The 22,536-nt window shown below is 37.2% G+C and overlaps 1 protein-coding gene across 1 annotated transcript; it reads right to left on the bottom strand.

The window, feature by feature from the left end:
• Nucleotides 1-148: 148 nt before the first annotated feature.
• Nucleotides 149-21,833, bottom strand: parvab (parvin, alpha b). The gene is given in 6 exon segments (XM_089118251.1): nt 149-389; nt 473-522; nt 524-573; nt 1,201-1,425; nt 21,119-21,234; nt 21,352-21,833. Coding segments are annotated over 4 exon segments (243 nt in total). The 5' UTR covers nt 1,252-1,425; nt 21,119-21,234; nt 21,352-21,833; the 3' UTR covers nt 149-297.
• Nucleotides 21,834-22,536: the final 703 nt, after the last annotated feature.

Genomic DNA, 22,536 nt, shown 5'->3' with positions numbered 1-22,536 from the left:
TAAGCCTTCAACTTTATTCTAGAGCTACCATAAAGCAAAAACAATCTGTCACTTTAATTTCCTATTATCTCTGTAAAGCCGCTTTGGAACAATCTACATTGATAAATGTGCTATATAAATGAAGATGACTTGACTTGACTTAACTCGACTTGAGCAGAATCAGTGAAACACCCAGTGACCACAATTGGTGTTAAAAAGAATAAAACTAACTGTTCTGGTAGCAAAAAGGCAAAGACAGCTGAGTGATGAACAGTAATGAACAGCATAATATAGCGTGCCAAAGAGAAAAGAGGCCATTTAACGTTCCTGGAGGAAACTTTTCTTCTGTTTCTGAGCGATCTCACACTGAGTCATCTCAGCCACATTCAGCTTCTCTCCCTCCAGTTTCTCTGGGAATAAATACACAATATAGTACTGGGTCTTACTGTAATGGAACAACAATAAAGGCTCTTTTCCAGAACAGATTCCTCACCGAAGAGCTTTTGAAGAACCTGCCCATCATAGAGGTCTTCAGTTAGATCCTACAATGATTCTTTCTCCCACCAACACGCCATTGATCCAATCAATGAGCACCTGCCATGAAACAACATTGATTATGTATGTTAAAAGACTACATTACCTCAAAACTACCCTTATGAGTTACAATCATCCATGCATCCCAAAGTAACTTGGGGTTCTATTATTACAGTCTAAAAAATGCTGGGTTATTTTAACCCACTTTTGGGTCAAATATGGACAAACCAAGATGTTGGGTTAAATTTATAAATTGCATTTTTTTAATCTAACAATTGGGTTAAAATAACCCAGCATCTTTTGAGAGTGTTAGTGAATGTCTTCAAATATTCTAAGGATGATATACAATTATAAATATACATACTGATACTGTACTTTGATTTATTTTTTATACATAATTAATGTTGTGAATACCAATGTGATTTTTTGAGTCACAAATAAAAATGATTTATTGGCATCAATGGTTCTATAAATGACCTTTAATGTCCATGGAACAACTTCTTTATAGTAGAAAAGGTTCTTTGGACAAGGAAAAATTAAGAACTTTTCATCTTTTGTTTTTTTGGGGGAATTAAAGAATGGTTTATTTTTGGCATAAAATTAGATCAGGATTTGAACATGAGTCTCTTTGCATGATAGATGACAATGAAAAAGGCCAAAGCTCTCGAAGAAGAACAGTAGATTTACCTTCATCAGCTCTTGGAGTTTGGGATCGTTCCTTGAGTTAGGATCAACCATTCTCGTATTTTGAGAGAAATGGGAAATACGGCAGCTTTTAGAGGCTTACAGAGGCTGTGAACTCTGAATTAGTAATGTTTTAACCAAGCATGGTGTCTTCAGGGTCCAGCTCAAAGGGTGTGGGGCAGAGGGGCAGGTTAATCGCGTTCATGCCCTCCTCCTGAAGCTCAGACACTATGAAACGATGACACAACACAACATGAAAAGATTTTCTCTTGAACCACTTCATTGCTTCATGTTATGAAAAACCTAATTTGCCTTCACAGGATCTCATTGTACGGTGAAATATAATGTACATTTCAGAACTTTTCATTGAAGCAACTTTCTGGTGTCAAACAGATTAATTAACATCTTTATATGTCCGCCAAGCCTTGTCTGTTCATAAACTTGGTCCATTAGTCACAGCCAGGTAAGAAAGAAGCAAAATTAATTCAGATATTAAGTCTTGTTATTGAAAAATCATCAGTGTTTTGATGCAAGAAACCTTGAGTAGCTTAATATTTTTCGCTCAAGCTATTATAATATAGTATGATATGACCTCATGAATTGTAGCAGCAATACTGAAAGAAGTGGCAGAGCTGAACACACAGCTCTTTTTAAGCTGTGCCTCTCATCACTGGAGGTCAGTTATGCAGTATTAGCCTCACTGGGGAGGGGACTACTCAAAGCCTCTCATTTAATGCTACGCATTCATCCCTGAACACGTTCAGGTTAACAAAAGAACTACAATTCAGACCTTCAATCAATACAGCAATATTTGGCAAAATGAAGAATGTTCAGAAACCAGTACAAAATATCTAAAATCCCATTTCAATATTATGTTGAAGGGGGAGAGTGTATTTTTTTTAATAGAATTTTAACATTAAAAAAAATTCTAGCATAATTAATTTTTATAAATCCTGATTTTGCTGAGTTATACGCTTTCCTGGATCAACAGGTTTGTTGATGAACGAATCATGTATGAAGGATTGAAGAAATGAATGAATGAACGAACAAATAAATGATTGAATGAATTAATGATCAAATGAATGAATGAATGAACGGACTAATGAACAAACTAACGAATAAATGAATGAACAAATAAATGAATGATTGAATAAACAAATGAATGAATGAACGAATTAATGAACAAATGAATGAATAAATAATTGTAGGAGTGAATGAATGAACAAATTAACGAATGAATGGACTAATGAACAAACAAACAAATTAAGGAATGAATAAAAGAATGAATGAACAAATGAATGAACGAATGAATGTACGAATGAACAAATGGACGAACAAATGAATGAACGAATGAATCAATATATGAACTAATGAATCAATGAACAAACGAACGAATGAGGCATGTATATAGTGCTTTACAATGCACTACTGTAAGCACTTTACAATCATATCAGGAGTCTCTCCTCACCAACCAGTGCTCAGTCTCCAAACGTATGATACGACGGCACCAGTGCGCTCACACACACAGAAGCGACAGGTGGAGGGGAGAGAGAGAGTGATTGAGCCATGGCTTTAATAGACAGGAATTATGCAGAGGCCATGATTGATAAGAGCCAATGAAGGGAATCTGTCCAGGACACCGGGGTTACACCTCTAATCTCTACAAGAACGAGAAGTGCCATGGGATTTTTAATGAGCACACTGAGTCAGGACCTCAGTTTAATATCTCATCCAATTTATATACATATATCTTGCAATTCTGACTTTATATCTCACACAATTCTGACTTTATATCTTGCAATTCTGACTTTATATCTCACACAATTCTGACTTTATATCTCGCAATTCTGACTTTATATCTTGCAATTCTGACTTTATATCTCCCAATTCTGACTTTATAACACACAATTATGACTTTATATCTAGCAATTGTAACTTTATATCTCACAATTTTGACTTCATATTACAATTCTGACTTTATATCTCGCAATTCTGACTTTATATCTCACAATTCTGACTTTATATCACAATTCTGACTTTATATCTCGCAATTCTGACTTTATATCTCCCAATTCTGACTTTATAACACACAATTATGACTTTATATCTAGCAATTGTAACTTTATATCTCACAATTCTGACTTTATATCACAATTCTGACTTTATATCTCACAATTCTGACTTTAGATCACAATTCTGACTTTATATCACGCAATTCTGACTTTATATCACAAATCTGACTTTATATCTTGCAATTCTGACTTTATATTTCGCAATTGCGACTTTGCATCACGCAATTCTGACTTTATATCTCGCAATTCTGACTTTATATCTTGCAATTCTGACTTTATATCTCCCAATTCTGACTTTATATCTAGCAATTGTAACTTTATATCTCACAATTCTGACTTTATATCACAATTCTGACTTTATATCTCGCAATTCTGACTTTATATCACAATTCTGACTTTAGATCACAATTCTGACTTTAGATCACAATTCTGACTTTAGATCACAATTCTGACTTTATATCACGCAATTCTGACTTTATATCACAAATCTGACTTTATATCTTGCAATTCTGACTTTATAATTCGCAATTGCGACTTTGCATCACGCAATTCTGACTTTAGATCTCGCAATTGCGACTTTATATCACACAATTATGACTTTATATCACGCAATTCTGACTTTCTAGCAACTGTAACTTTATATCTTGCAATTGCAACTTAATATCTCTCAATTCTTACTTTATATCTTGAAATTGCGAATTTATATCTCGCAATTCTGAATTTATTTCTCGCAATTGTGAGAAAAAAAAAGTCAGAATTGTGATATAAAAAGTCGCAATTATCTTTTAATTGTGTTATTCCCTGGTGGAACCAAGCTTTCATGATTATTTGCTAGTAGTTTTGTGGTTAAATATTTTTAAGACGTGAAGTACACTTCAGGTGCACATTCTACACAATTAAGCACGCTTCTTTTTCACAAGGGATTGCGTTTTGCTCTATGAGATGAATATGCCGTCAGTAGGGAACTGCTTTCATTACTGTTATAGTGGACATTGGACGTGTAACTCTCAAACCTATTAACAGATTAGTGTTAGTTAATGCTTATAGATTGAGCCCCTGAATCTTGCTGTTCCATTGAATCTCTCATTTAATTGACCCTGTCTGCCTTCCTGTGAATCAGCACATGGTGTCTCGAGCAGGTGATCTTCTAAACACCCTCTCTGTCTCCATCTGCCCAGTGGCCCATCGATACTGGCCGATCACTAAAGCAATGCTGGAGCACATCTCTGTGAGAGGCAGTCCAGAAGAAGAATCGGTACAGATCCCTAGAGATATCGACATCCTGTTTTTAATCAACGCTGAATCCTGCCATGACTGCTGCTTCTAACAGCGGAGGGCAAGGAGAAGTAACTTCCCAATGAACTCACAGGTTTAGAACGTATATCCATAACAGCAGATTTACCGCTTGTAAATGAACTTTTGACAAGATTTTTCATTTCTCTCGGGGTGCAAGATGGTACTTTCTGTTGTGGCTTGCAGCCTTTTGTAAACGGTCACATTGTTAAAGGGACTCTGTGTAGGAAATACCCCCATCTAGTGGTTAAATAGTATTTTGCATTCAAACGAATTTTGCTCTCCAGCGCCTCGCATTTTCAAGTGCGTATTGCATCTACGGTTGCCGTTATGTACCAAAAATGCTATGACAGGATGTCTTGTAGTATCACTTCATCGAGTTTTTCTCCGGGTGAACAGGTTTGTAACTTAAAAAAAAAACAGCAACTTATGTGTTAACTTATGTGTATAATTTATGTGTCTAGCTGTATAAATTAATTTTAATTCTCTGTACAATCTTATCCACATAGCAAAATCACAATTTTAGCTAATTGATCATTTATATATAAAAAGAAAGCTATAGAAAATCTTACAGAGAGCAATATTTTCTTACAATCATTATCTCTATATTCTTACTGAATTTATAGGTTATAAAGAATTAACTTACAAACCTTGTTTTTAGCACCTTCCTTCACAATAGCTGCGAGTAAAGTAGTCAATAGCTGCTATTCATCAAAGACCTTGTTTAACTTTTTTACCTATAAATGTTATACTGTCTATATAATAAAGTACACAAGCAAGCAATGACAAAAAAATTAAGTCAGACTTTAACATTGACTAACCTGTCGAGGAGAAAGCAGGCAACTTCAGCGTCTCTTCTGAAATCTTTCTGCTGCATTAGCTATTTCCACGGTTGAAAACGCTATCCCGATATTTAAGGCCATATTGCACACTGAGTACGAAATTTTCGTATGCGTATTTTCCTGTACGTCAGCCTAAAAATTCGTCACGCATAGAAACCTTGCACACTGAGTCCGTTGCGTATTTATTAAACCTTTGCGGGAAAAAACGCAAAAATACCAAATGGATTCGTCAAGCAGTGAGGATGATTTTTGCCCTCTCTCATATTGAAAAGAGAAGAAATAGAAAATATCCATCCAATCCTGAAATTGCGCCGAGAGGAATTATCCTGAGCGATTCAAAATTTACCTCAGAATGTCAGCGGGACAGTTTGATGCTTTGCTAGCGATTCTGGAGCCACATATTAAAAACAAGACCACCAATTTCCGTGAACCAATCGATTCTGAACGGAGACTGGCAGTGTGTCTGGTATGGACCAGGTATGGACACACACAAACACACACACACACCCGCGCGCGGCCCTGTGGAAGCGCTGGGCAGACAGAACAGCTAGGCTGTTATTGTGTATGTATTGTGTATATTGTGCCCAAATAATACATTAGTTATCGAATAGGCTGCTCAATCACACCTTATTCGATCCTAAATTTCAATCTGATTGAAAGGGGAGGTTTATTAATTTCATAATCCAATAGCTATAGAGAAGAGAACATAAACACTTGATCGAATTGAAAACCGAAACTGAAAGCACGGCGCATAATGTTCAATGATTTGAGGACGAGCTCCCCCGGCCCTGAATTGTCAAAAGACCTCTCAAAATGCTGGCTCTGGGTGCGAAAAACGCAGAAAATCGAACCATATCCGATTAATTTTATGACGGAAAAATTAATGGCCTTGTTTTTTGCAATCTCCGGTCACGTTTCCTTTTTCGTTCAAGTCTGGCCTTTTTTTGCGAGGAGGATGCATTCTCCTGTGACTCGGCATATGGTCCGCAACAAATAATAGAGCAAAAGAGCAATCAGCAATCATAGGAGTGCAATGCAGCCGTTTAAACTTGCAGGGAATGCGCCTCTCAATGTGACGTGACGATGGCTCTGAGTCTGAACGAAAACGCGTTGTGGAAACGCGTTTGGCTGGTGGTACTTTTTGACCCTCTCTGCTATTATAGTTTTCAAGATGGCGGAACGGACATGGAAGCCTCCGTGAACCTACCCGTCCCATGTACATAAAGATAATAAATTCTTCATTTACGAGGATAAGTCAGATAATTTGCAGAGGTATTTGTACACCATTGAGGACATATTTATGAATAAAAATATTGATTTCAGATAATAAAATACCTAAAAATCTACACAGAGTCCCTTTAAGTTTATATCAACAACAGTGTAATACTTACAATTTACATGGAAAGAAAGAAAGAAAGAAAGAAAGAAAGAAAGAAAGAAAGAAAGAAAGAAAGAAAGAAAGAAAGAAAGATTGATTCTGAGATAAACAGCACATTTTAAAACATCTTAACTTAGTATTATACATATTGGTAACACTTTACTTGAAGGGGTGTGCATAATACTACATGACACCTCCATAATCATGACATGACATGATATGAATATGAAGGAAGTTTGTATCTGTCATTAATCGCTCAGTTATGACATTTTTAATGCAAATATGACATTGTTTGAGATGTCTTTGTAATGACACCTTGACATAAACCAATACATCATAACCTGTCAGTGTCTTTGTCATGACAACTTGACTTTACGACAACACAAACTGTCATAAACATGACATAGCAGATTCATTATCAAACTTAAGAAACCACCTAGCTTTATTGGTTAACATTACATTAAACTGTCAGGTGGTTGGTTTTGACATTGGCTGTCATGAAGCCATTATAACTTTTTAATGATAAATTCAATTAGTAGCTACCACTGTAGTTGAGGTCACGAAAAATATTCATGACACAGTTATGACAGCCAATGTCAAAGCCAACCTTATGAACACCCCTTCAAGTAAAGTGTTTCAGATCCATGCCTTAAAATCAGAGCTTTAGAGTGCAGAAAGATTTATTTGACATGCATAGAATCAAATATAAGTTAAGTTGAATTCACACCTTCTTTTGCCCTTTTTCTTCTTGCTAAAGTCCCACCAAGTTTTCTGAAAAGACTCATCCTTTTTCCAGGAGGAAGGCGACTTCGGAGTGGGAGCTTTCGGCGAGGACGGTCATTTCTGTGGTGAAGAAGCCATTTGATAACGCGCGAGTTTAAAGTTGTTGGATTCCCCTGAACGGAAGTGGAATTCCAAACACTAGAGAGTAATGGCTGATGCTTCCCCTGCAGCGCGAGCGCGTTTCCCAGTCCCGCCCTGACTGACTGACTGAACGACACTTTCGCCTTTTTTAATAACCTCCTCATATGTTGTAACACTTTGAATTAACTATTTGAGTTAGTTTTCAACATCACAATTAATCTAACGTGGTATTAATACATTTTGTGGCTGTAGCTATACGTTCTAACATGACAAACTAGCGATTTATTACGAAATATTTAAAGTGTTTACATTCCTTTCTCTAATAAAAATAAGATCACTTTAAGGACAAGAAATGACACCGTCCTACAGGAAGTGACACCATGGCTTTTGGTGGACGTAAACATGGTTTGAATTAGCCTAGCAGTGTGTTAGCCTATAATTGGAATTCTTTCAATTTTTGAAAAATCTGGTATTTTTTCGTCTTATGAAAAATGTATGTCTGGATAATTTCCCCTTACCCTTTAAAGAATATATTATGTAGGCTAGTGCTCAGCTTGTAAAATGTCATTTAAGTTTTACTAAGAGTGACACCAAAGATGGAATATAAGAATAGACTATTTAACAAATAAAAAAATAATAAGCATTCGATACATTCTTCATTATAAAAAATATATTGTTCCCATAGGCAATTATTTTGTGGGCATCTACTGAGTTTATAGACTGAAAAGAAGCCTGGTTGTTATTGCACTCCCGATAACATTCAAAAAATGATGTTACAAATCAATAAATCATGTGATATATATACTGAGGCAATATACCGGTCACAAACTGCTCTGAGACACGAAGGTTGAGGATCCGAATGCAGTATTTAGCTATTTAAAGGGTTATCCACAATCGTAATCCAAATCCAGGCAAAGGCCATACACAAACAATCACAACAAGGCAAGGAACGCGGGCAAAAGAGTAGTCTAATCCACGGAAGAGGCAAGAAAACCTAAAGCCAAGAGACATGAACTCAGGGCTAATGCTCAGGATTGCAATGTAAGTCTTCGCAAATGATTCAGATAACACACAACACGTCTGCAAGATGTCTGTTAAAGATCACTTCATCTGGAAAGCATCTGCTGTTTACTAACATCTGATAGACATCTTTAAAATGTCAGTTTAACATACATTCTAAATCATTACATCTTAAAGACATCTCCTAAACGTCTATTTGACATCTGACATGAGCAAACACTATAAAAAATACACCTTCCAGATGTAAACACAGTACACACATCAAATAAACGTCTCTGTGATGTACGTGTGCTATCAGGGTAATGAGAAAATCAGGTGAGCTAAACAAGATAATGAGACACAGGTGATTGTGATAATGGATGAAGAGTCCGGGAATTATGGGAGATGTAGTTTGTAAGGGAATGACAGTAGTGCCCTCTGTTATCAGTAACTTCTCCAAGTTGCCTCCTCAAGACACCTAATAATTAATTTACGCTGAATTAATCTGTTTATTTGCATCTTTACTGTCTCTGAAGTGCTACATGTGTTGTCATTTTGTGTTAGACAATGTTTCTTTATAAGTGTGGTTGTGTACCTCCTTAGCGGAAGTAATCACTATGCTTTTCACTCATCATTTAGCCATGGCTACTTACTCCTCTAAAACTCATTTAGTACAATGAGAAGCTTGGCCTAACAAAGACCCCATTCAGTTTGTAAGCTTTTTCTCCCTCCCTCTGATACAATTATCTCCACAAAGCCATGTAAACAAGAAGCACAATAGACACAGCCTTGCCCTGGGCTGTCATTACAGCAGATTTTCCATGCAGTTATGCTCTAAAATCTTATGCACGGCCCTTTCGGAGCCTGGGAGGAGCCCATGTTGGGTATAACTCTTTCATTGCGAAACATGGCCACCGCTCTGCCTTGACACATGGCCTGACCTTTTTTCTTAGGACACATGCAGCTTTTATCACTGAGCCGAGATGAGTCACGCACACAGACATGAATTTGAATGGATAATAAAGTCTTTAATGAATGCACAATACAATTGTGTATATTTGTGTTTATGTTTACCAATGATTTCTGGGGATACGAGAATGTAATGTTATACAGAAATTAGGTTTTCCTTGTGCCTGCCTTTGCAAAAATAAACTGTGGTGCAGCTTTAAAGATTAATATGCTTTACAATCCACAAAGGGAGTTATTCTCTTTATCAGTCTTAAGTTCAATATTCCTCAATAATTCCCGCCCAAGGCAGACGTTATGGTTTGATGAATGAATGTGTTTGAATGAATCTTTTTCGGAGTCAATTAGTTCGTTGAATGAACCAAACGACTCGGAAAAAGATTCGTTCATTTTGATGAACGAGTTCGAACAGGAGAGTCACGAACGCGCGTCACAGAACAGAGCAAGGCGAGCATTTGAGCTCAGAAAAAAAGGTACAAAATCTGTCACTGGGGCTGTACCTTTTCAAAAGGTAAACTTTTGTCCATTTTAGGTTCTTATATGTATATTTTATTTCTAATTTATTTCATTTAGGTTCTAATATGTCCATTTTAAGTGCTAATATACATTTAGGTTCTAATATGTAGGCTACATTTAGGTGCCAATATGTACATTTTAGGTGCTAATATTTACATTTAGGTGCTAATATGTACATTTAGGTGCCAATATGTACATTTTAGGTGCTAATGTACATTTAGGTGCCAATGTGTACATTTTAGGTGCCAATATGTACATTTTAGGTGCTAATGTACATTTAGGTGCCAATGTGTACATTTTAGGTGCTAATCTGTACATTTTAGGTGCTACTATGTACATTTTAGCTGCTAATATGGATATTTAGGTGCTAATATGTACATTTTAGGAGCAAATATGTACCATTAATGTACCAATATGCTAGCCTGGCTGCGCCCTCCTACGCACTTCCGCTCAATCTATGTGCAAATGAAATGTACTAGAGTCTGGTTGAACCAGGCTACCAATATGCACCCTTTAGGTACAAAAACGTACATTTTGAAAAGGTACAGCCCCAGTGACAGCTTTTTGACCTTTTTTTCTGAGAGTGTTAAACTTTGTTATTTATTTATTAAATGAGCGATCGTTTCGCTTGATAAGACCCTTATTCATCGTCTGGAATCGTTTAAAGCCCTTTGAACAGTTTGCAGTTTGCACTGAAAGTGTCTTTTGGACCTTGAACCGTTTGGTTCCCATTGAAGTCCATTATATGGAGAAAAATCCTGGAATGTTTTCATCATAAACCTTAATTTCTTTTCGACTGAAGAATGACATGGACATCTTTTGACATGACATGGACAAGTTTTTTTTTTTTTAAATGAACAACTCCTTTACGTCACGAGACCGAAAGTACGCATGAATTTGGGACAGGGCCTTTGTAGTGTGTTGAAATTTGCGGTTATGGTAAGGGGAGTGACATTTCCCAAACGGGCTTGAAAAGGTTGACCAATCGCAATACACCGATCCAGCCGGCCAATCAGAGCTCATTGCGCTTTTTGGAAGGAGGGGCTTCATAGAGACATGAGCTTACTAAAGAGAGCCTTACTGACAGACTAGGAAGAGAGAGGAGCTGCAACAATGTCAAATGTGGAAAAAAATAATGTGTTTTTGAACATTCAAGCATGAAAACCGATTCTAGAAGAGACTACTTTGAAAAAGGGCACAATAGGTGCTCTTTAAATTATGATTGTGTGTTTCTTTCTGCCCCGACTTGATGTCAGCCTCATCATACGATGCAATTTCAACTTCATTTAATTTTTGAATGCTAATAGTTGTGCTGTGCATGTCGTATATATATTTTTACCAAGGACTATTCAAGTGAAAACATGAAAATCTCCCCGGATCCATCTTCAGATGTAATGTGCTATACAAGAGGGGACAAAAGCAAGGAAACAACCAGGACTATTGACTTCTGGAGCAGCTTCTACTAACGCTACACAACAAGCTTCCCTCGCTATTTTCAGTGCGGCGAATGGCAGCATGAGGTCAGACTGTGTGCTCTTGACACCTTCACTGTGAGGTCAATACTTCACTCTTCCACATGCCATTTTCTGCCACAGTGAAGAGGATGAAAGAGGCCGTATGGACACCGTTTCATATATATACTCCAGTCCGTATGTCATGAGGGGATAGGCAAGTCTCTGGGGATATGATGAAGATATTGTTGCACAGACAAACTTGTGGAGGATGAAATAACTGTACACAGTGAATCCACACCTGGACAAACACAACACAGCTGTCAGGATTTTGCTTATAACCCTTTATTCTCATTTAACACTAAATCCATCCAAGCAGGTCTTAACGCTGCTTTATCCTCCAACTGGAGTCGGATATCATGAAATAAGGCGAAGAGATGATACAGGAAACAAATGGCTGATTGGACAGACAGTCGACATGTTGCAATAGTCGTGATAGTCTTGTCTTTATTGCGACATATATCTGAGTGAAATGGCTTCTTGAACAAAAAATGTACTTGATTTTGTCCATTGGGATATGATTGGATGGTTGTGGTTTGCTATTGGTCGATCTCGTGTGAGTGACAGGTTGCCCCGCCCTCACGCCAGTAACCACATCATCAGAGAAGAGAAGGGAGGGGAAGTTATTTTGATTAAAGATTATGAAGGGAAAAAAATCTATTATATATATATATATATATATATATATAAAAATACTGCAATATTTCATTTTAAAACAAGAACAAGAATTGTTTGATCGGAAATTTTGATTTCACTTTAATTCTTCTTAACACATATGGCTTTATAACCAAAGGTGCTTTGAAGCAATATTTTGTGATGCCCTTTAATAATAAATAAGTACGGTAAGTTTGAGCTTCTGCAAACCATTTTTGATGTTCTCTGTGTGTGTGTGTTTATCGATGTTTATATGTGAATTAAAGTCCAATTAAATCTGTTCACCACCAATCTACAAACATCAATAGCATTGAACAATATTACACTTTTTATAATTTTTGTTTATTAGAGATTTTTTTATTAACCTACTTTGACCTAGATTCTCACACTGCTGTGAGCAAATAAGACATGCTGATGCTGTATAGCGTACATGAATTACCCGTAGCAGATCTAAACAGGTGGAGGGTTTCTGAAAGTGATTCAGTTGAGCTCTGTCGTATGAAAGCTTGTTTCCGCCACTGAATAAAAAAATAATAAAATAATTGCGACTATTTATCTTACAATTGCGAGATATGAAGTCACAATTCTGAGAAATCAAGTCGCAATTGTGAGATATTAAGTCACAATTATAAAAAAATAAAGTCGCAATTGCGAGAAAAAAAAAAGACAGAATTTTGACTTTTTTTCTCACAATTGCAAGTTTACAACTCGCAATTCTGACTTTACAACACGTAATTGTGAGTTTATGTCTCGAGATTCTGACAGAAGACTGACTTTTTCCCCCTCAAATAGTTTATATCTCGCAATTCTGACTTTATAACAGGAAATTGTGACTTCATATCACAGAATTCTCACTTTATATCACACAATTCTGACTTTATAACATGCAATTGCGACATCATATCACGCAATTCGGACTTTACAACACGCAATTCTGACTTTATAACGCACAATTGCGACTTCATATCACGCAATTCTGACTTTATAACAGGCAATTGCGACTTAATATCACAGAATTCTCACTTTATAACACGCAATTGCTTGCGACTTTATAACGTGTAATTGCGACTTAATATCACACAATTCTGACTTTATAACAGGCAATTGCGACTTTATATCATGCAATTCTGACTTTCGCAATTCTGACTTTATAACGCACAATTGCGACTTTATATCACGCAATTTTGACTTTATAACGTGCAATTGCGACTTCATATCATGCAATTCTGACTTTATATCAGGCAATTGCGACTTAATATCACACAATTCTGACTTTATAACATGCAATTCTGACTTTATATCTCACAATTCTGACTTTATAACATGCAATTCTGACTTTATATCTCACAATTCTGACTTTATAACATGCAATTCTGACTTTCGCAATTCTAACTTCATATCACACAATTCTGACTTTATAACACGCAATTTTGACTTTATAACGCGCAATTGCGACTTCATATCTCGCAATTCTGACTTTATAACAGGCAATTCTGTCTTTATAACATGAAATTCTGTCTTTATAACATGCAATTCTGACTTTATATCTCGCAATTATGACTTTATATCTCGCAATTCTGACTTTATAACATGCAATTGCGACTTCGTCTAATTGTGTCCTTCGTCTTCAGGCAGGAAATGCAGAGTCCGGACCCTCGGATTGCGAGCTATGGACGGGGCCTACGCCAAAGAACTTAATTGCTTGCTGGGCTATCAATAAATGTATTTATTGTTACAGTATTTATTCTCCCTAGTCTTTCTGGTAGAACTTTGTAGGCTATCGAGTTCTTGCTCGAGTGATCAAGTATTCCAATGTTTTAAAAAAGCTTTCATTCGATTCATCCGTCCTCATTTTCTTTCCTTGCAGCCTTCTCTCGCAGCCTTCTCAATTCATATTTGTGCATCCTCGTTTCCTTTCCTCAATAAACAATTTGACCATTTTTCTGTGAAAAAAACACAACTTCATACCATGAAATAGTACTCTACACGCTTGCTTCATTAAAGGACATTAAACACCACATAGATGTAAATGTATTTATTTTCACTTTACACTAGGGGGGGCTTTAAATGTTAACTTTGAGAGAAGAACCTTTCCAGAACATTAGGGAAGTTCTTAAAACATTGCCTGTCAGGTTTTCGCCAACACCTTTAAAGGAGGAGGTTAGCCCATTGAAGAGTCCAGTCTTTGAGAGTGCTGCAGGATATGATTGGTATGTTTGAAACTGTATTTTTGGTCCTCCAGAGGCCTTTGTAGATGTGTTTGATCTGCTATTTTCTCCCTCCACTTCAGTGGGATCCTGCAGAGCCGCACAGTCAGAGCAGCTCACCAGAGAGAGGAGGGTTAGTGCTTTCACTCACATCCCGGATTAGGGCTTCCGGCCGCCCATGAGCCTCTCACTCCATCCCCGCTGAGGTCACTCTCGCCCAGGTCAGGAGCAGAAAAACACCTCCTGACACTACAGTCTCTCTCTCTCCCTTTCTGGGTCTGTGCCATCCACGCCTGCTGTGGAAAAGTGTACGGAAATATCCACTGGGCCTCAATATCAACTCCGGCGTTCCCAGACAAAGTCTCTGAACATTGCGCTCTAGCTGAGCCAGTCTGAACTAACAGCATGTTCCTGTGTGGAGCATGAAATGAGAGTAAAGTGAAACCTATTTTTGAGAGAGAATCACTCAAAAGTAACATTTCAGTCATCTTTTAGACTCGCCATCAGGTCGTTTTATAACCAATTTTTCTGTGGAACACAATAGGAGATATTAGGCAGAATGTTCATGCTGTTTTTCTTTTCATGCAATGAAAACCAAAGAGAATGAATAAATGCGGTTGAGTACCAACGCTGCAAAAAAGTAGGGCTGGGAAAAAAATCGATTTGAAATAAAAATCGAGTTGGCAGGTCAAATTGATTCATATTTTCAAAAAAAAAACGATTTTTTAGATTTTTTTTTTCTCCCCCTCTTCAGTATAGTGTAACTTACATTTTGCATTCCTCAAATCTCCCTTCAGGGTTTCAACAGTTCGGTTACGACAGTCAATACGATGAGAGTCAAAACTCTCTCAAAGATGTGACTCATGTGGCTTCAAGCGCATCATTCAGCGCTCGAAATGCGCATAAGCGCTTTGTGCCGCGGCCCGCGATGTATTGGAGCCTTTCATATCATAATACTTTTGCGCAATGAAAGATTATTAATAGCCTTTCTTGTTCTGTCCTATCTATCATATGTTGCTGTCTCATTAAACAGCTCAATTGTATAGTAGACCAGACTATATAATAATTGATCCTTTTGATTTTTGTTAGGCTATCTTGTTTTTCATGAATGTACAATTACAATACAAAGAGCAATGTGTAAAGTTTGACCAGATTTGGTGTTACACTTGTTGTCTCGTATATTTGTTCCCCACTAAATGTTTTTTTTTTCCCCTAAATGTTCAGATTTTATACAATATTGTGCATTTGTGATTTTTCTAGACTTAATTTTACTGCTGAATTGTCCATTAATCTAGTTTATAATAGCATTTTTGTCATAGATTATGATCATATTTTTTGGGGAATTTGTTGTTTTTCTTTATAATGAGGTTGTATTAAGTAGATTGTGTGTTAACACACAAAAGAGTTATTATCAGTTCAACACAGAGAGTTATAGAAATTCTACTTAATAAAAAAAAAAAATAATAAAAAAAATAAAAAAATCGCCCAGCCCAACAAAAAAGTAAAACTTATTTCAAAATTTCTCATTTTTGTGTAGTGTATCTTGATTTACTAAAATAACTAAAAATGAAATAAAATGAATAAAAACTGTGGACTAAAAAACAAAAACAAAAAAACACTAAAACACAACAAAATGAAAGCTTACACCTAGTTCACACTCCATGATTTTAAGCCCGATTTGCAAATCGTTGAGCTCGTCGACAGGTCAGGGTGTTATCTCGCCAATCTAGTATGAAAGAGCCAACAAAGCATCAAAGACGCTCACAGACGCGTCGCCGAGCCCAGAAAAATATCTAGCATGCTAGATATCAAGAGCTGTCGCACGACTCAACCTCAGTGATGTCATGAGCACCAGCCAATCAGAGCAAGGCATGGGTGGAGGTCACCGGGTAAATCTTATTTTTTCTTTTTTTGTGTTTTTTCTCAGAGCAAATTATCGCGCAAACAGTTTGCAGCACTAGTTTCTGTCTGACGTCCATATTCGCGTGTTGTGTTCTTCGTCTTCTTCGCTGGGTATTGACGCGCGTGCTGTTTCGTGTCATTTAGAATCGTTGGGTGCCTGAGTTGTTGTCAACTCGTGAAGTGCGTTACCTCCTGTTGTGGATCAATCACGTTGTGTCGTGTGGTGTGAACAGCTCAACAATTTCAACACTCCTGATTTCACTGAGAGCAAGTCATGTAGTGTGAACCGCACAGTTTCAAAATCATGTAGTGTGAACAAGGCTTTAAAGGCACACTTTGCAGGAATTCCGTTTTTGTCAAACAGCGACCCCTGGAGTCGCTGTGGAGTACTTGTATTTAACGTTACTGTCGTAAACACCACTCACGCAGAGCGTCTCTGCTATAGACTGGTCTCTGCACTCACAGCCTGATACTTTGAAGCTGTTATATTAAAGAACAAATCTTGCATAGAGTGCTTTTCCATCGTCGAGTATCACGTCTGAAATGCGCGCAAGTGTCTTCGTGCTTCATGTTGTTGTTGATGTGTGTGACGTCGTTGCCGTAAAGCATGTCGTGATTCTCGCGAGATTTGTCGGGGCCGCTCCTTTCAAACTTGCACCGAAATTACTTTGAAGCTGGTATATTAAAGGGTTAGTTCACCCAAAAATGAAAATTAAGTCATTAATTACTCACCCCCATGCTGTACCAACCCCGTAAGACTTTCGTTCGTCTTCGGAACACAAATAAAGATATTTTTGATTAAATTTGAGAGCTGTATAACTACCACATTGGCTCCTAAAGGACTGCCTCTTGACGGCCCAGAAAGTCAATGAAGAAAATGTTTAAATATCCCAAGTGACTACCGTGGCTCAACTATAAGTTTATCAAGCGACGAGAATACTTTTTGTGCGAAAAAACAAACAAAAATAACGAGTTTATTCGACTATTTCTTTTCTTCCTTGTAGGCCAGAACGAGACTTCCTTAGATTTCCACGACGCATGCGCGAGAATTGCGATCTGAAGTAGTGTAAGCTGGTGTGAGCAGATCGCAAATCTCGCGCATGCGTCGAGGAAATCTAAGGAAGTCTCGTTCTGGCCTACAAGGAAGAAAAGAAATAGTCGAATAAACTCGTTATTTTTGTTTGTTTTTTCGCACAAAAAGTATTCGTGTCGCTTGATAAACATATAGTTGAGCCACGGTAGTCACTTGGGATATTTAAACATTTTCTTCATTGACTTTCTGGGCCGTCAAGAGGCAGTCCCTTAGGAGCCAATATGGTAGTTATACAGCTCTCAAATTTAATCAAAAATATCTTCATTTGTGTTCCGAAGACGAACGAAGGTCTTACGGGGTTGGTACAGCATGGGAGTGAGTAATTAATGACTTAATTTTCATTTTTGGGTGAACTAACCCTTTAAAGGGTACATATCATGCTTTTAAATCATTCATTTTTACGTATAAATCATACCGTTGTGGTCTATATAAAGCATAACTGCAATGCTTGAGTCTGAACTCCTCATTATTATAGCTCCACAAGCCCCTTTTCTGATGTGCGTCTGTGAGCGACCCGTTTCAAAGCAGCCCCTTTAAATAAAAAGGAGATGCGTCACACCCCGCCCGCTCTCCAGGTCGCTGAGTTCACGGTCAGTTCAACTCTCCACGTTCGGCCATTATTGTAGTTTGATTAGAGATATTCGGTTATATACGATACCTTCAAAGAACATTTTTATTCACACGTTAATAAAATGTCAACAACAGAAGACTTGTCCATCAAGCCTTACATATTCGAGCCAGAGCGAGCGAGTTGAAAAAGACCACGACGAACCTGCAGAACAACGTCTTCATATGGATGTATTGGTATGCGAGTTAACTGTTTTGTGTTATTAGTGACAGTCGACTATTTCTCTTGTTAAAACAAGCACACTGACAAGATAAATGACTACGGTCTAATCTTACCACAAACAATCTGGATTGATAACATGATACGTTTAGAAAAACATCAGAAAAGCAGCTAAATGACCATTGATGAAACTCAAGAACAATAATACTGCAGACGTGTAACGTTACTTCAAAACAAAAACAAAGAAAGACAAAGGTACTGCTAAACCATGACCACCATGTGTTTTAAGAAAGTAAAGTACTTTATTTTTATTAATGATATTTACAGCTTATCGAAATGCTCTGTTCGTCGTCTCCAAAGATAGAAGGAATTTACCCCTCATTCAGACGAACTCGATCGGCAAACCCTTCTTTATACTGGCGGAGGTTGTTGAAGTGGGGATCCTTGAAGTGCTTCAGGTCACTACATCCAACAACCGAACATTTTGACTTGCCCTCTCGTAACTTCTGCATCATTGAGCTCGGACTACAAAATCGGAGTGAGAAATAATAATGGCGGATTGCTCGAAGTGTTGGGCCGGTAGTCAATGTCCTTATTTATCAGTTCCGCTGCTTGTGACGTGATAGTTCAAAAAACGTCATAGAGAACAGAAAAATCTAAAAAGGTTGAAAAATATGACCAAAACAGAATGTAAAGATATAATCGAAGCACCTGAAGAGAATAATTTCATCTTTTCGGTACTTATAAACACTCCAAATATACAACGAAATACATTTAAGGGCTAAAAAAGTGGATTTTGCATGATATGTCCCCTTTAAGATACAATTCTTGCATAGTGTGCCTTTAACTTAAAATTAAAACAGATTTCTTAAAAGTGATGTCATTCTTAAAGTGATGCGGCATCCATACACATTTGCTTTCACTGTGCAGAAAAGACATATTTTCTATTAAAAAAAATAATAATTGTGTTTCACTGAGGAAAGAACGTTTGAAATGGCATAAAGGTGATCTGGATGTGAAGGACAGCTGTAAAACACACACACACACCATTCACAAATATCCACACAGTCATAAAAGTTCCCAGAGCTTGTATAATTCTATATTGCTGACCTTTTTTCTCTCCAGTCTCCAGGCATGTAATGCTGCACGACTCACACACCACTTATCCAAAGCAAAAGAGATCATCTGCCCAACATTATTGGGCTAAATGCTTTTCGACTGGATATCTATTTTCAGGAAATGCGTAAGCAAAGTGTGTTCTGTTTTAAATGCTTTTGTAACGTATGCCCCCGTATCGCGTAATTGAATTGACTAGCACATGTTGGTGGAAGGACATGAAACCAATCCTCAGCGTACGCAATCTGTTGTAGAGAATCGAGCCCAGGCTAAATCACATACGACATGGAGGCGTGGAGACTAGGTACAGAAAGAAAGCGTGAATTACATGTGTAGATAAACAAAGAAGCGGAATAGTAAGTAACAACATTTCAGTTTCGACCTTTTGACATTTATTATGTTGGCATCCGTAGATGTTCATGAACAATATTAACCTTTTGATTGTGTGGATGACATAAAGAGATAACCTTCTGCTTTGGAACGTCTGCTTTTTCTCCGTCTTATCTGCGGAGTTCAGAAAGGGCTGTCGATAAAGATTCAGGCCTACACTTTTATTTGCTTCACTTTCCCGAAGCGTCGCGAAAAGCTTGGAATATGGATAAATACTTTATACTTTGATGTTCGGTTTGTACAAACAAAGATATACATAAATTCTTATTTGCAAAAATGAAGTAATGTGTGTGTTTGAAAAGGCTAATGCAGAAACCAGCCTCACAATAAAGATTGTAAAGATATCATTGCATAAAAAAGTTAAGCAGCAGCGAGAAAAACACCCAGAGCTAAAATACAGTTTAAATCAAGCAAGCAAACACAACAGGTTTATCTTTGACTTGCTAAACAGCCGTATTTTGTGGTTTATGGTGGTCAAAATTGCCCTCTGGTGGTCAGATCTGTCTACAGACACTCTCTGGGCTTTTCACACATTATGATCAACAGATGTCTGATGCTGGAGCACATGGAAGTGTGTTTGTTTGAGGGAGAGAAGTTCGGTGATGCTTCTTCCGTTCAGGGTAATTGTTGGCCCAATGCCCCATCCTAGCACAACTGTGGCAACTATTAATTTTTCCTTTAGATTTCTCACTCTTTTGCATGTTAATAACATCTTGTGCCCAGGATCCCTGCTGCAATAAATGCAGCCTAATCACGAATTGAGGGGAGAGATGATCTGAACAACTGAATAAACTTTGCATTCAAATTAGTTAAAATTAGTAAAAAATAATCGCCAAATCTAAATCTTGACCTCCACAGGCATTTTTTTTTACCCCATTATGGCTCTATTATTTGAGATAATGTGTACCCTGATAGCACAAGTCTATTTGATGTGATGTTTACATCTGGAAGATGTATTTTTAAGAGTGTTTGCTCATCTGTAATCTGTCAGATGTCAAAAAAATGTCAGTTTAACATGCATTCTAAATCATTACATCTTAAAGACATCTTCTAAACGTCTATTTGACATCTGACAGGAAACATCCTATAGACGTATTGCAGATGAGCAAACACTCTAAAAAATATGTCTTCCAGATGTAAACATCACTTCAAATAGACTTGTGCTATCTGGGTGCTCAATAAACAAGAGTTAATATGGAGTAACTTACTTTTTAGATATCATGTTACATGAATCCTACATCACATCTTGAAGTTAGACATGATAGGTGGGATTTTACTTACTGAAAGGGATAGTTCGCTTTGAAATTAATTTTTGATATGTTTTAGCTTACCTCAAGGGCATCCAAGATGTAGGTGTCTTTGTTTCCACAGCATTTTCAATTTTAACATTTTTTGGTCAAACCGTTGTTGTCTGTCAGTCATATAATGCAGGTGTGGGGGCGTCCACCTAAAAGAGCATGCACAGAGAAGTACAAATTAAACATGATTTAATGACTCGTAAATGTAAGTAGACACAAAACGAGCGGTTTGTGTGAGAAAACGAACAGTATTTATATAGTTTTACCTCTTGTTAACAGCCGTCGAACTGTATCAGATGTTCAACTGAACCGAACTTCAACTGAACCGTCTCCATTAAGTTATGCCGGAAGTGATCTCTCCCGCGTTTACACGCATTGTTTACACGGAGATTTCGGAAGTTTTACCGTTCACTAAACATATTTAGATATATCGAAATCATCTTCCATTGCATTTTCTCGTATATATAAATATGTTTAGTGAGAGTTGTTTTTAGGGAGAGTTGTTTTTATACTATGCATATTTATCACAGGCATCGCTTTGTTTGTCCTGTAACCAATGGAACATCAAGATCCAATATTCATTTTATCATCATGTTTGGCTGTAAATCAATAGGTCTACTCGTTAATAATTAATACTTATTCATGATATGTTCTATAATTTTAAGTTGGCATGTTGGCTACTCGTGTATTTTCCTCTTCTGTGTTTTAAGGACGGGTGTCGGGCGTCGGGTCGGGTGATCCTCCTCTTCCCGGGTGCCCTGCTCTTGTTAAACCACTCGAGGGCGTAAATGGACCATATTTACTCTCTCCTGTTTTTGTCTGAAAGCTCTAAAACACGAGGCTTCAGTGAATATTGTTTTATTTATTAATTGCTTTTTTTTTTATTAATGAATGTCTCGTTCATTTATGTAATCAAATTGTTCAGACATGACCGGATACATATACAGCAGAATGTTTTAATTCAACTGAACTTGCCTCATGCAAGGATCATTTTTTGTGTATGAGATTACTGAAAAACGTGTGCACGCTAGTGTTATTTGCAGTCATTACATTTAAAAACAGATTTTAACAACAGACACACAGTCACCAAAAATATGAAGTAGCCTATTTATGTTCTGTGAGATGATGTTCGAACCACAAGACTGTAACTATGCACAGCACACATTATGATTTATTAAAGTGTGTGTGACGCAGTAGTAGGCCTTGACCTCACCCACAACACCCTTATCTGTGTAACGTCCAGTTTGACAAGTCTCTCTCTGAACACTTATCAGCTCTCACAGGGCCTCCAAAGCTTTTTTCTCACCCACTTGAATCTAGTTCTGGAAAGAATTTTAGAGTTCAATCTGGAGCAATCAGGAATTTGCATGTTTTACCATCCTAAGAAGAGTTCTGTGATTATGTAAAACAATGTGTGAATTTATTCATGGTCATTAAAGGAGTAGTTCACT

The sequence above is a fragment of the Pimephales promelas genome, chromosome 1 (genome assembly GCF_988280905.1).
Source record: "Pimephales promelas chromosome 1, fPimPro1.hap1.1, whole genome shotgun sequence".
Taxonomy (NCBI): Eukaryota; Metazoa; Chordata; class Actinopteri; order Cypriniformes; family Leuciscidae; genus Pimephales; species Pimephales promelas.
This window is presented reverse-complemented; position numbering and strand designations above follow the sequence as displayed.